Source organism: Canis lupus, chromosome 2 (assembly GCF_048164855.1).
Source record: "Canis lupus baileyi chromosome 2, mCanLup2.hap1, whole genome shotgun sequence".
Lineage (NCBI taxonomy): Eukaryota > Metazoa > Chordata > Mammalia > Carnivora > Canidae > Canis > Canis lupus.
In genome coordinates, this window is record NC_132839.1 from 90,282,012 (window position 1) to 90,296,232 (window position 14,221).

Below are 14,221 nucleotides of genomic sequence, written 5' to 3' on the forward strand. Positions count from 1 at the left end.
TTTTACCCAGGGTACACTGATGATGGGGCAGGACAGCCCCAGAGGGAGGTAGATTAATAGCCTTATGGTCAGAACTATTTATAATTCCAAGGTAGGAATTATAAAGTAGAAAAACAACATGATGTATTTGCCAGGTCCATATTATAAAGATAGAAGATGGTCTAGCCTAGATTTATGTTGGTTCTCTTTTAATCGCCTTATATTCAAAACCTTCTGAACTAATTTGGAGGGGGTACTATTTGTTATGTATATATCTCAGCATGCAAATTCAGGCTCTGGGCACTCAGAGTGGGCAAGTTGATGCTGTCGGCCTGCTGTGGCTCTTGACACCAACAGTTGTTTCAAGCATTTCCTAACTTGCCCACCCAAGTGCTGTTGACTTTCCTGGACTCTTCCTCAACCGTCTGAAGTCACAGATACTGCGCCATCCATTCCTGTGTTAGTATTTTGTGAACATGCCTTGCTTCTTTTGGGATTACTCTGCTTGAATAATTCTGTCCATTAATGTCCACATGTGAAAAATGTGAAGGACCGTTGCATCTCTGGGCTTATGCTAATGAGGCTGCATATCAAGGACATCCATTGTCTCACTTTCAGGGAAGGCAAAGGTACTAACAGGTGATTGCAGTGTGAATGATTTATGCAGGGCGTCTGTCGCCTCTGTAATCAAAGTTGGGGAGCAATGAGAACAGAAAATTGTCACGCGGGCCTCTGACTGTGGGTTGAATATAGAAATGTCAATCCAGTTAACTCTTTCAGTGATTTTCGCAATCTATGGCGAAGAAAAGCCACCAAATTTTACTTCTACTGCTGGAAAGATAAACTTGCGAGATTCTGTTTCCACTTGCTAATTAATGCAACATACACGTTAATGCAACATACGGGAAAGTTTTGAAAAGAAAACCTAAAAATGAGAAAAACAGAGGTGGGGGGAGGATTTATTTATTTCTTTTTCCTTTTGGGGGTCCCTACCCACTGCCTGTGATTGCCTGAGCAGATGTCTGCATCCATGTCCTGCCTGCCCAGCTTCCTGCAATAAGCCATGCAGCATGCTCGTTTCTCTTCGCAGACAGCATTAACAGAACCCATCACGTATGTTCTAGGTTTCCTCTACGCTCAGAACAGCACCAAGCGCAGCATTAAAGAGCGGCTCATGAAGCTCTTGCCCTGCTCAGCTGCCAAAACGTCGTCTCCTGCTGTTCAAAGCAAGTTTGGCTTTTTTTTTTTCTCTCCCCACCCCAACTGTTTGTTTGTTTCCTTTGTTTAGGTCCGCATGTACACCAGTAATCTGTTTCTTAAAAAATATATATATCATATTATGTAAAATCAACTCTATTGGTTACCCAATACCCAGAGGAACTTTGTGCAATTGTAAGGCCGTTCCCATCTGGCAGACTGACATGACAGCCCAGTGTTAGTGACCAGAGCCTGGGCTTCAAGACATCTGGAAAGTTTTGTTTGATCTGAAGGGTGAGAGTAGACTTGGGATTCCCATGGCCTAACTTGTTGGCAGAGCTGCTCTCCATTTCAGCCTGCATCACCTTGTAGGTGTCCTGACTCACACTGTGCATGTGGTATACACCTTTCAGATACTGCACAACCTCAGAAACGTCATTAAGTTAGAAAAACTACCACAGAGTGGAAACCATTTACACAAAGATGAGGGTTTTTTTTTTTTTTCTTTGCTCATTCACCTGGGTTCTCTGGAAAACCAGAACCAACCATATACATGCACACACACATACACATGCATATCTATATACACATATGTGTACTTACACACGCGAACATGTGTATAAAGGTATTTGTTTTAAGGAATTGGTTCCCATGACCGTGGGGGCTGCTGGCCTGTCTGAAATCCATAGGGCAAGCTGGCAGGCTGGAAACTCAGGCAGGATTTGATACTTCAGTCTTGACACAGAACTCCTTCTTCCCCAGGAAATCTCACTTTTTGTCTGGCTGTTCAGCACAGGATGAGGCCCACTCACACCATCTGGGGTAATCTCCTCTACTTAGAGGCAACTGATGATAGATGTTAACCAGGTCTGCAAAACACCTTGACAGCAACATCGAGATTAGTGCTTGATGAAATGACTAGGTGCCTAGCTTAGCCATCTTGACACAGAAGACTAACCATCTTCTCATTCTCTACAACTTTATGATATTGTTAAGCAGTAGAAAGTAGGAGGTATCTTTTACCTAAATGGCCTTACAATACAATAAAGGGCAATGCTTTATTTATTTTGTCAAGATGCCATGTACAATTTATAATGAAAATTTACAAATAGCCTCTGTTTACAAATGAACATGTACAAATATCCTATGATTACCTTCTTTCATACACAATTTTTTCAAACATCAAGATGGTGACAGAGAAGATGGTGTTCTTGGACGGTGAGGAAACAGAATATGAAGACTCTGGATAAAACATTCTAGGTGTGGGGCTATAATCCGTATCTTCACTGACTCTCTTTATATCCTGTTGCACCATCATATAGAAACTAATGAACTCAGGATGTAAAAAATGTGAATGCCCTATTTTCACTAGTCTCCACAACACAAATGAAAAAAATACAGATAGTGCCTCAAACAACCCAGTACATCCAGTCAAAAGTCCCAGGATAAAACAGTAACTTATTTCCATGGCATTGGTTAGGCATAATATATCATAATAATGAGATTTAATTAATTCACTTATTCATTCAACATAAATGTATTATATGTCAGTTCTTATTCCTGTTCTGAGAGATGTAGCAGTAAATAAAACAGCTTTAAAAGGCCCTACCCTACAAGAATATTCTGTGGAGAAAGGAGACAGGACAAAAATACTTTCATTAGTGACAATCTGATGGACAAAATAATTGAAACTACGGTTGCTTTGATTTTTCCCCTTATTGCACACACCACACATACCATCTCACAAACAAAAAACATAATGTGTCATCAGCAACCTAAAAGGCCATAATCCCAGAATAATGCCCCAGCCCTGATCATCCACGATATTGAAGCTGCAGGCATTTTTATTGCCACTATTTGTCAGCAAATGTTTGTTATTAGAGCCATTGCTTTGCCCTTTTCAAGTTGGAATCAAAATTGCCAATTTACCAGATATTCACTGAAAACATAGTCATTTGTACACAGTAGGCAGGTAAAATATAACTTTTAAATGGATTCCTATATTCACTTGGGAAGAACAAAACTGCCGGGCCCTATTAGCACTCTTCCTGCACCAATCCCTGGTAAAGTCATACCTGAAATAAATGGTCATGGAGGAGGCAATGCAATTTTCAACTAAGCGTGAGGGGAAAGCCAGGATCTTTCTTGAAAGGAAAAAAATAATAATAATAAAAGATACTAAAAAATGAGCAGAATAATTCTAAAAACTGATATTTTTATAAAAATGGGATTTCATAAAATTGCCTGATATTGAACTGATGCTAGACTTGGACTCTCACCCCAAAAGTTCTTCAGATATAGCTCCCTTCCTCTACTAGCCGCCCCCCTTTTCCCACTAGCCACCTGCCACTAGAAAACCCAGAAAACCCTAGCATGTGGAAGTAGGTTCTTGGAAAGGAAAACATGTTAATTCCATTGTCATATCAGAAAGGTGTTATTCGTGGGTCCCTATCCATGATCTGACCCTAAGTTCTTGGTCACAGGACTGAAAAAATGCTATGAGAACATGAGGCAGATGGTTAGAGCCATGAGCCCAGAGTGGCAGAGGACCCCTAGGCCACCAATGTCTGCCTGTTGGACCGCAGAGAGCCATGTGGTGAGCTCTGGCCTGACCAGGCTAATTCTAGGCTTGAATGAGTTGCACACGGCTGAGGGAACATTCTCCACCACGCCGACGGTAGTTAGCGAAGGGCCAATACTCATTTTGAATTCCCTTCCTTTTTCCTTGAAGGCAGATGAGAAAGGGCTCTTCATTCCTCATGGCAGAAATGTGAGACTTATCAATATTATGCATATAATGAAAGGAAAAATATTTCCTACATAAAGACCCAAACTCCTGCTGAGTTGTGGAGCATTTGGATTTCTAGTCAGAGCACTGGAGAGTTTGAAGGGAGCCAAGGAAGACCTGGAGCTTCTCCTCACATCTGGTTCCCAGACAAACTCCTCTGTCATCACCAGGGAGCTGCTCTGCTTCATCAGGAAGACCCCCATCTGATGGTTGGCAGCTTTAAAGAGCATTGTTCCTCACGCTCTGCCCAAATCAGCCTCTTTTTTAACTTCCAAACAGTGGTCCCGGCCCAAAGTCTGAGAGTAATCTGTAGCTCCTGCTCCTTCCTGCACAGGACAGCCTTCCTCCTCTCCCCGTCCTTCTCCTTCAGAACTGGAGGGGCAGGTGCTTTAGTCACCAGAGTCACTCCTCTTCGTGGCAGTAAATTTAGGAAGCATAGAAAAATATAAGAAATCACACAAACACACACAGACCACACAACACTCTCCTAATCCTGTATGCTCCTCTACCTTGAAGCAACTAAAAATAATAATTAATATCTTTTTCCACCAAGGTGTGTGCATTAATGATCACACCAATACCAAATTTTTATCCTTCCCTTATATTGCATGCTTTCATAAATATTCACCTGGTTATTAAAAATGTAAATGTCATTTTTAATGGAAGCATATTATTCCACTGTAAAGTGATAGTATACTGCATTTGACCACAATCCTTGGCTTCTGAATATTTAGGTTTTTCCCTTTTCCCTTTTTATCCCATAATACAAATAGCACTGAGATAAATATCTCTGTGAATACATCTGTGTATGCCTTTTAGATTATTTTTTCTCCTAGATTTGGAATTACTGGATGAAAGCATTAAATCATGTGAATACAAGCTTCCTCATGTATATTAGAAGATTAGTTTTTGAGTTGGCCTTTTCAATATTTAAACACATCATGCATATTACCTCGAGTTTTTTGTTACATAGATTTAATATCTTCAATATTTGGAAATCTTGCACATTTTATAGTCATTTTAAATGTAGACTTGAATTATTTCTTCTGCTGTTTGTGCTTCAGATGAAAGGCATTTTAAAAAAGTGCACATGACAAAGAGTTTCTACGTGAAGTATGATTATAGACATTATTAAATTTCTGAAAATCAAACACATTACTCATCTTTAACAAAAGGAAAAATAACAAGCCCCAACCTTTTTATGTCAAAGCACACATCTTGACTATGATATTTGAGATTGTCAGGCAAATATCAAATTCTAAGTGCCTTGGAAAGATGTTGGGGAACAGCAAACATACCTCTGAGAAGGATGTGGCAAATGTTTGCAGTGGCATCCAGTGGAGCATCCTGATTGCTGGTGGGAGGGGAGTGACTTTCTTTTATCAGTGGAAGCTGTCCACTTGCTGAAATTAAAATCAACTTTTTTCACTTTATGCTCCCCACCCACCATCTCACTGGTCGCTAAAGTCTGGTCAATGCTCTTTCTGAAATATCTTTTAGATTCACTTCTATTTAGTGCTAGAGCTTTTGCTCATATTCTCATCATCCCCTCCAAGAACTACCGAAACAGGCAGGGTGGGCTTCAATATCATCCTGGCATGTGTTTGAACACCTACCATGCCTCCTACTAACAAAATGCCTGGAGTTATATAATTAAATTATCTGGCCCCTTAGTTTCCATAATTTGATTATTTGTTTGCATTTTTTTTTTTTTTTGAGAAACTACATGTTGTCCACACAATTCTAGACACTGGCTTTACAGTGGGAGATGAAGACATATTAGTTCACTGTCTTCATTGAGTTTCTTGGGAAGAAAGATGATAAACATGAAAACAAAGACAATCTCAGGGGATGATGTCTGTTATAAAGTAAATAAGCCTGCAGCAAAGTAATGGAAACTGAATGCAGGTAGAGGAGCTACCTCGTCTGGGTCAGGGAAAGCATCATCGATGAGGTGACTTTTGAGACCCCAAAACAAGAGGAGGCCAATAATATGAGGGTCTGGTGAGAAAGTTCCAAGGAAGAGGACACAGCAAAAGCAAAAGCTCTAAGGAGGAAAGGAGCATAGGTTATTTCTAGTCTAAAAAGAAAGCCCATTGGTATCCTCAGAGAATTGCATGGTTGTGGTTGGGATTAAGCAAGATAATTCATGCAGAGTACTTAGTACATGAAACATCATGAGCATGAGTATATGACAAGTATTGACTCAGTTAATAGCATCTGAGGCAGGTGTATTATTTTCCCCATGTAATGGCTGAGAAACCTGAAGCACAGAACTTAGACAGTTTTTCCAATTAACAGAGCTGGGATTCTGACTCCAGAGCCTGCTGTCTTCATCACTTCATCAGGCTGGGCTGCACCGACCACCTCTGATATTGATTGAGGAAGCCCTTCAGGTGTATAATTGTAGCTCTGTTTTGTACTTTGAATCACAAGTCTTCAAATTGGAAGGAATTTGGGAAAGCGTTAGGTCTGGCGACTCTGCATCCAGGAAGGTCGCCTTACATCCCCATTTCACAACTGAGACAACTGCGTCCTGACAGGGTTGTAATGATTTGTGCAGAATCTACACAGCTGAGAAATTGGAATAAACCCACACCCAAAATGCTCTTAGTCCGATGATAGAGATGCACTTATTGAATGACTGCCTGCAAGATACAGGCACATCACATCACATCAGTAGAACTCTTACTGGAAAAATTCAAGGAGAGCGTGAAGGGGAATTTCTATCTCATCTTATTTTAAATGTTTTAAGTATTTTAGCCCATTTTAACAACAGCAGCCTATTATAAGGAATATGGCCTATTTTTATGTATGAGAAAACTGAGATCTATAGAAAGGAAAGGATTTTCTCAAAATAATAGAGCTATTAAGAAAATCTAGGATGAGAAAACTGATTCAAGTCTAGTACTTTCCAACACCGAAGTTCTGTGATTTGGGATCAATCAGTGTCCCGGCAGGAAACACAGGCATGCTTAAATAGGGCCACCAAGGGGAGTTTATTGCAAAGATACAAGCAAGGATTCTGGACACAACAAAGCTAGTGAAGCACCCAAGGCTAGTAGGAGTGAAGTTATCATTTCTATGCCCATGATTACAAGAGAAGGAGAAAGCCATAGCTATAACTATCAGCGAGGGTTTTGCAATAGGGCTACTGCCCTTGGAAGAGGAAAGCAGCCACTACAAACCCAACCTACACCCAGGAGAGATCTCAAAGAATAAATACCATGGCCTCTCCCTTCCTCCTCTCTGATCTCTTCTTGGGGCTTCCCATTGGGCAGAGGGCAAGGAGTTGAAATAATATCCAGAGAGGCCAGTCTCCTGGCCCTAGAACAGCATATAGAAGGATAGAGAGTGGCTCCAGAGGCCAAATGAAGATGTTTTCCAGCTTCTATATATCTTGGAAGCCAGGGATTGCGGATCTACAGAACCAGTAACAATTCTCAGTCAGGCAGACTGCCTTTCTTAGAAGATTTGTTCCCAATTCCATGATAAGCTGACAAATGGCTGATAAATATATTTTGATATTGAGTAGATAATTTCAGGATTAAGGAATTTAACTACCTTTTTCATGAATGGCTTAGTATCAAGAAATCCCTAGCTACTATACTCTAGATGAGCACAAATACTTTTTCTTTAAAAAAATAAATGCTGTCAAGTCTGTGGCTATATATCTATGTCTCCTTATTAGATAATAAGTAATTCACTTTGCCTCTCTATGCCCCACTTATGTTTTTATAAAGTAATTATTTTCCCTATTTATTCAAAAGACATTGTGGTGACCAAAAGATTACTTGCTAGATAATAATCAGGAACTAATGCAAAAGATAAAATATTAAATGCTTGATTTTTTTTTAAAAAAGATTTATTTATTTATTCATGAGAGACACAGACTGAGAAAGAGAGGCAGAGACATAGGCAGAGGGAGAAGCAGGTTCCTTGCAGGGAGCCTGATGTGGGACTTGATCCTGGATCCCGGGAGCCCAAGGCAGGCGCCCCACCGCAGAGCCACCCAGGTGTCCCTAAATGCTTGATTTTATGTGCATTTATATTTATATACATGTTTTTATTTAAATTTGTTTCATAATATCGTCCCAGTACATCTGAGCCACCCCATTCAATCAAAGTAATTGATTCACTAAATGAAAGCTTTGTTTCAGTGGCTTTTGTTGTTGATTTGGGCAAACACAGGAGAGTGAATGCGACAAAATAATTGTGGGGCTAGATGACTCCTAACTTGGAAGCCACCACTGCCTCTTATAATTGCAAAACATAATTTCCTAACTTTCACTTCAGAGTTTCGGTATCCAATACAGCATAACATTTCAGTGTGTTTCATTTTGCCTGATAGCATATTGATCATGGAAAGTTTTAGATGCCTGTCTCAGAGGAGAACCATCAGCACTTGGCTGTTGGAGGATGTGTTTTCAAAAAGTGACTTAAGCTGTTAACATGCTGCCAATTAAAAATACAACAGTAGCATCCAGGAATTTTTTTTTTAATGTTTAACCTTCTGTGAATTAATTAACCTGATGCTAACTCTTTAGTAACTTTAGGTAAAAGCTCTGACCTGGGAATATAGTCAGGAGAATCTTTGGTGGCACTCAAGTGTAAGTGGTGAAGGTTTGTGAACTTTGCAAGAAGAAAGCAAAATCCTTTAAATTCATTATTTGCATGAGCCCTAGAAAATGTTATGTTCAAATACTTAGATGTTATTTCTATTTATTTAACAAGCATCCAGTACTTGCTATGTGGCTGGTACAGTTCTAAGTGCCTTGCACAGTTTAACTCATTATATCTTAAAACAGTTGTAAAAAGATAGACTGCCTTTATTATTTATTCCCATTTAACAGAATAGGAAAATGAGGACTGAGAATCACTTTATCAGTAAGAGGTATAGAGGCAGGGGAGGTGGTTGGCCCAGAAGTTGAGCTCCAAAGTCTATACTTTGTCAGCTTTCCAGTTATGTTCAGTGTTTTTATTGGTTATAAAGATCTTTTCCACTTATGTGCTCAACATAGGACAGCCTTATGCAGCCCACATTGCCCAGAGAGATGGTGACAGCCCCTTGAATGAGTTGTTTCTGCTTTCTGGACCTCAGTCTCACTATCTACAAATGAGAACCACAGAGAGTGTCTCAAATTCTCCTTCCAGATGTAGCATTGCTGGAGCCAATGAAACAGCGCTTCTTATTCTGGGCTATGGTAAATGGGAGATGTTTCAAAGCTAGCATAAAATTTCCTCCTTTCATTTCATTTCACTACCCATGAGAAGCAGGAAGTGGGAAAAGTTAGAACTTTAACACTTAAGCCAAATGGCATACCAGTTGGTACTACCATTTATTTGCTGTAAACTACATGTTTTACTAATTTGAATACTTGTCCCTGTCTTTTTTATGGTCTTTGATAGTTTAAAAGTCTTTATCCTGTTTATCTCATTTAATCCTCATAAAATTCCTGGGAGAATGAAAGATCTCAAAGATTATACTCTCCATTTAACAAACTGAAAAGTGGAGAGATTAAGTGGCTTGTCCAAAGTCAACTTAACTATTTAGTGACAAAGGGAAAGATGAGTATTCTTTTTTCCTGGACCATCATATGTTTACCAAGAATCCTCATTGAAGCAGGAATGAGTCTGAGTATAAGAAAGACAGAGATGGCAGTCCCAGGACAGCTATTTCCTGTTGACAGGTTTAGTGGCCTTCACTTCAACATGGCAGACATTTATGGAGCACTAACTATTTGAAAAGTAATAGCTCTAGGGATAGGGGAACACGTAGATCACTTCCTCTGAAGGCTGACATTGTACTGAAATAAACAAATATGGACAGACATCACTCGGATACAATGAATACAAGTAAATGCTATTGGAGGCAATATGAGAAAAGTGTAAGTGTTAGGAAGTTAAGGGTGGTAACTCTGAGACTAGCCTATTTGGTTTGAATCCTAGTTCTGTGACCAACTAACTAGCTATAGAGAACTCAGGTGAGTTGCTTACCCTTCCTGAACTTCAACTTCCTCATCTGAAAGGTGGAAATAATAATAGTAAATATTCCATTTACTTGCTCAAAGGATTAAATGAGCATGTGACTGGCTAGTAAGTGGCCAATAAGTGGTGGCTGCTGATGCTTTTATTCTATAAAGACAATGATGATCACCACTACTATAACCACACAGAGAAAGGGTTGAATCACAGCTAAGTGCCTTTCACAAAGAGGTAATATTTTTTCAGGGCCCTTTGGAGAAGAATCATTTAATTAGAAGAAGAAATAGTAGGAAGAAGATTAGGTATTTGAAAAGATGAAGCTTAAGGTAGTCAGAAAGAATGAGAAGTAGGGAGGAGAAGCCACCATAAGAGATAAGCTGAGACTGGAGTCTGAAAGTTCTTCCTACCAACACAAGGCTGAACTCTACTAATAAAAAAAGACAATGTAGAGTGATCCAGGCCTCTTATTTTTTTTTCAGCTTTATTGAATTATAATTGACACATAAAATTGTAAGATGTTGAAAGTGTATGATGTGATGATTTGATAGGTGTATATGTTGTGAAAGGACTCCCCCCATTTTGTTAATTAACATATCTCACCTCACATATATATCGTTCTTGTTTGTCTGTTTTTGATTTTGGAGAGAACTCATTTAGGAAATGTCAATTGCACAATAACTGTTATTAAATATAGTCACCATATTTTACATTAGATTTTCAAACACTATTCATTTACTAGCTGAAAGTTTGTACCCTTGACCAAACTCTCCCTATTTTCTCCACCCCCAAACCCTGCTGGCAACCACTTTTCTACTCTTTTTTTTTTATAATTTTGACTTTTTTTTTTTTTTTTTTTAGATTTCACATATAGGTGATATCACACAGTATTTCTCTTTCTCTGTCTGGCTTATCTCACTTAACATAATGCCCATGTGCTTTCACAAGTGGTAGGATCTCTTTATTTTCCATGGCTGAATAATATTCTCTTGTATATTTATACCTCATCTTCTTTATCCATTCAGCCATTGGTGGGCATTCAGCTTTTGTAAATAATACTGCAATGAAAATGGACGTATAGATACTTCTTCAGTGTCCTGTTTTTTTGTTTTTTGTTTTTTTTGATAGATACCCAAAAATAGGATTGCTGGATCAAAATGGAAGTGATTCTCTTTCTTGACTGGGCTTTAAGATGGCTAGAGCCAGCCAATAGTCAAGGGACTTGAGCACAAGTCCAACTTTAGAAAGGTTGATGGTGAACTTGAAGCCAGGGAAAAAACTGGCAAAGGATCGAGAGCAATATTTAAAGACAAGATATGGGGTATCAAAACAATAAGCAAAAACTAGTGGATATAGGTTTCTAAGTCAAGGAAACAACAAAGACTCAAAGTGAGAAAAATGACTCAAAAATAAATTTTAAAAAATCAGAAATCAAGTAAATTTTTGAGGAAGACAAAAGAGGAAAATCATTTGGAAAATTGTTTTAAAAGTCTATGTGACAAACAATATCAACAGTTAATTCTTATTGAGGATAACATTATTCCAAGCCTAAAGAATTATTGCAAACATTTACTGCAAACCTGTGAGGAAGGCAAAATTATAATCCCCACTAAGATGAGAGACTAAAGAAGGAAATTAAATCACTAACCCAAGATCTCTCAATTACTAATTGTTAAAGCCAGACTTTGATCTTGAACAGCATAATGCCAGAGCTTCAGGTCTTCACCACTAGACTTCTCTGCCTACAAGAGAAAACAAAAGCCTAAATACAAGGCAATAGTGGTAGAAGGTGAAGCTCACGGATTAGAAGAATTAATATTGTTAAAATTCCCTTATTACCCAAAGCAATATCAATAGCATTTTTCACAAACTAGAGCAAATAATTTTAAAATTTGAATGGAACCACAAAGGACCCTGAAAAGCCAAAGCAATCTTGAGACAGAAAAATCTGGAGGTATCACAGTCCCAGATTTCAAGATCTACATACAAAGCTGTAGTAATCAGAAGAGTATGGTACTGGCATAAAAATAGACAGATAGATCAATGGAACAGAATAGAGAGCCCAGAAATAAACCCACGTTTATATGGTCAATTAATATTCAACACATAGGCAAGAATATGCAATAAAGGAAAAGACAGTCTCTTCAATAACTAATGTTCAGAAAGCTGGACAGCCGCATGCAAAAGAATGAAACTAGACCACTTTCTTACACCACAGAAAAAGTAAACTCAAAATGAATTAAAGACCTAAATGTGCCTGAAACAATAAAAATCCTAGAGAAGTGCACAGGCAGTAATTTCTCTGACATCAGCCATAGCAACATTTTTCTAGATATGTCTCCTAAGGCAAAACAAACAAAAGCAAAAATAAACTACTGGGACCACATCAAATAAAAAAGCTTTTGCACAGCTAAGGAAGCCATCAACAAAACAAAAAGCCAACCTACTGACTGGGAGAAGATATTTGCAAATGATATATCCAACAAGGGGTTAATACCCAAAATATATAGAGAATTTATACAAGGCAACACCAAGAAAACAAACAATCCAATTTAGAAAATGGGCAGAGGACCAGAACAGACATTTTTTCAAAGAAGACAGACAAATCACCACAGACATGAAAAGATTCTTAACATCACTAATCACCAGGAAAATGCAAATCAAAACCACAATGAGATATTACCATCTACCTGTTAACAACGGCTAAAATCGAAAAGAAAAGAAATAGCACGTGTTGACAGGGATGTGGAGAAAAAGGAACCTTTGTACAGTATTGATGGGAATGTAACTTGTACAGCCATTGTGGAAAACAGTATGGAGATTACTCAAAAAAATTAAATGTAGAAATAACATATGATCCAATAATTTCACTAGGTATTTACTCAAAGAAAAAAACCCACTAGTTCCAAAAGATATATGCACCCCTATGTTGATTGCAGCATTATTTACAGTAGCTAAGATATAGAAGAAGCTTAAGAGAGTCCATTGATAAATGAATGGATAAGGAAGATGTGAGATCTATACGAACATTATGCAGTCATAAGAAAGGATGAGATCATGTCATTTGTAACAACATGATGGACCTAGAGGTTATTATGCTAAGAGAGGTAAGTTGGATAGAGAAAGACAAATGTTTTCACTTGTGGGGAATCTAAAATGAATACTAATTCAAAGGGAAACATGCACCCCAATATTTATAGTAGCATTATCTTCAATAGCCCAACTATGGAAACAGCCCAAGTGTCCATCGATTGGTGAATAGATGAAGAAGAGGTGGTGTGTATATATATGGTGGGATATTGGTCATAAAAAAGGATGAAATCTTGCCATTTGCAATAGATGGAGCTACAGACTATTACACTAAGCAAAATAAGTCAGTCAGAGAAAGAAAAATACCATATGATTTCACTCATATGTGGTGTTTAAAAACAAACAACAACAACAACAAAAAAATCATAGAGGAAAGAAAAGAGAGAGGAGGCAAACCAAGAAACAGACTCTAATCTACAGAGAACAAATTGATGGTTACCAGAGGGAAGGTGGGAGGGGGATGAGGGAAATAGGCGATGGCATTAAGGGGTGCACTTGTGATGAGCACTGAGTGTTGTATGGAAGTGCTGAATCACTGTATTGTAGGCCTGAAACCAATATTACACTGTAAATTCACTAACTGGGATTTAAATAAGTATTTTTAAAAATACAAAGAAATAAACACAAAGCAGAACCACACCTGTAAATACAGAGAACAAACTGATGATGGCCAGAAGGGAGGGAGGGAGGGAGGGGAAGGGCTGGGCAGAATGGGTTAAGGGGTAAGGGGGGTGGGGGGACACAGGATTCCAGTCATGAGATTATGGCGAAGTCACAGGAGTCAAAGGCACAGCGCAGGGAATACAGTCCGTGCGATGGTAATAGCATTGTGTGGTGACAGACGGTAGCTACACTTGTGGTGAGCACAGCGCAATGTATGAACTTGTCAAGTCCCTGCATTGTGTAGCACTGTGTGACATTGTGTGTACTACACTCGAATAAAAAGATTAATAAAAATTAGTGGTGGAAGGGAGAGGATAGATTTGAAACGTGCGGTGAAGATACAGCTGGATGGACACGTTGGGAAGCAGTTGGTAGTACTGAATTAAGATGGAAAAGGGACAAAGTGACTCTACCAAAAAGATGATGGTGGCGTGAAGCAAGATAAGGAACAGAGAAGGTCACGAAAGTAGGTTAAGATGACAGTTTTATTTTAGACAAGTTGGCTTAAAGTGCCTGAAGAAC

The 14,221-nt window shown here is 38.7% G+C and overlaps 1 protein-coding gene across 5 annotated transcripts in view; it reads left to right on the top strand.

Moving 5' to 3' along the window:
* Positions 1 to 14,221, top strand: part of KCNIP4 (potassium voltage-gated channel interacting protein 4) — a 1,119,488-nt gene that overhangs the window by 983,056 nt on the left and 122,211 nt on the right. The window contains exon 2 of one of the 5 annotated variants that reach the window (XM_072809140.1): positions 1,104 to 1,209. The exons of the other annotated variants lie outside the window; for them this stretch is intronic. Within the exon in view, the coding sequence (XP_072665241.1) occupies positions 1,104 to 1,209 (106 nt within the window). The remainder of the gene's footprint in view (positions 1 to 1,103; positions 1,210 to 14,221) is intronic. 5 annotated transcript variants of the gene reach the window in all.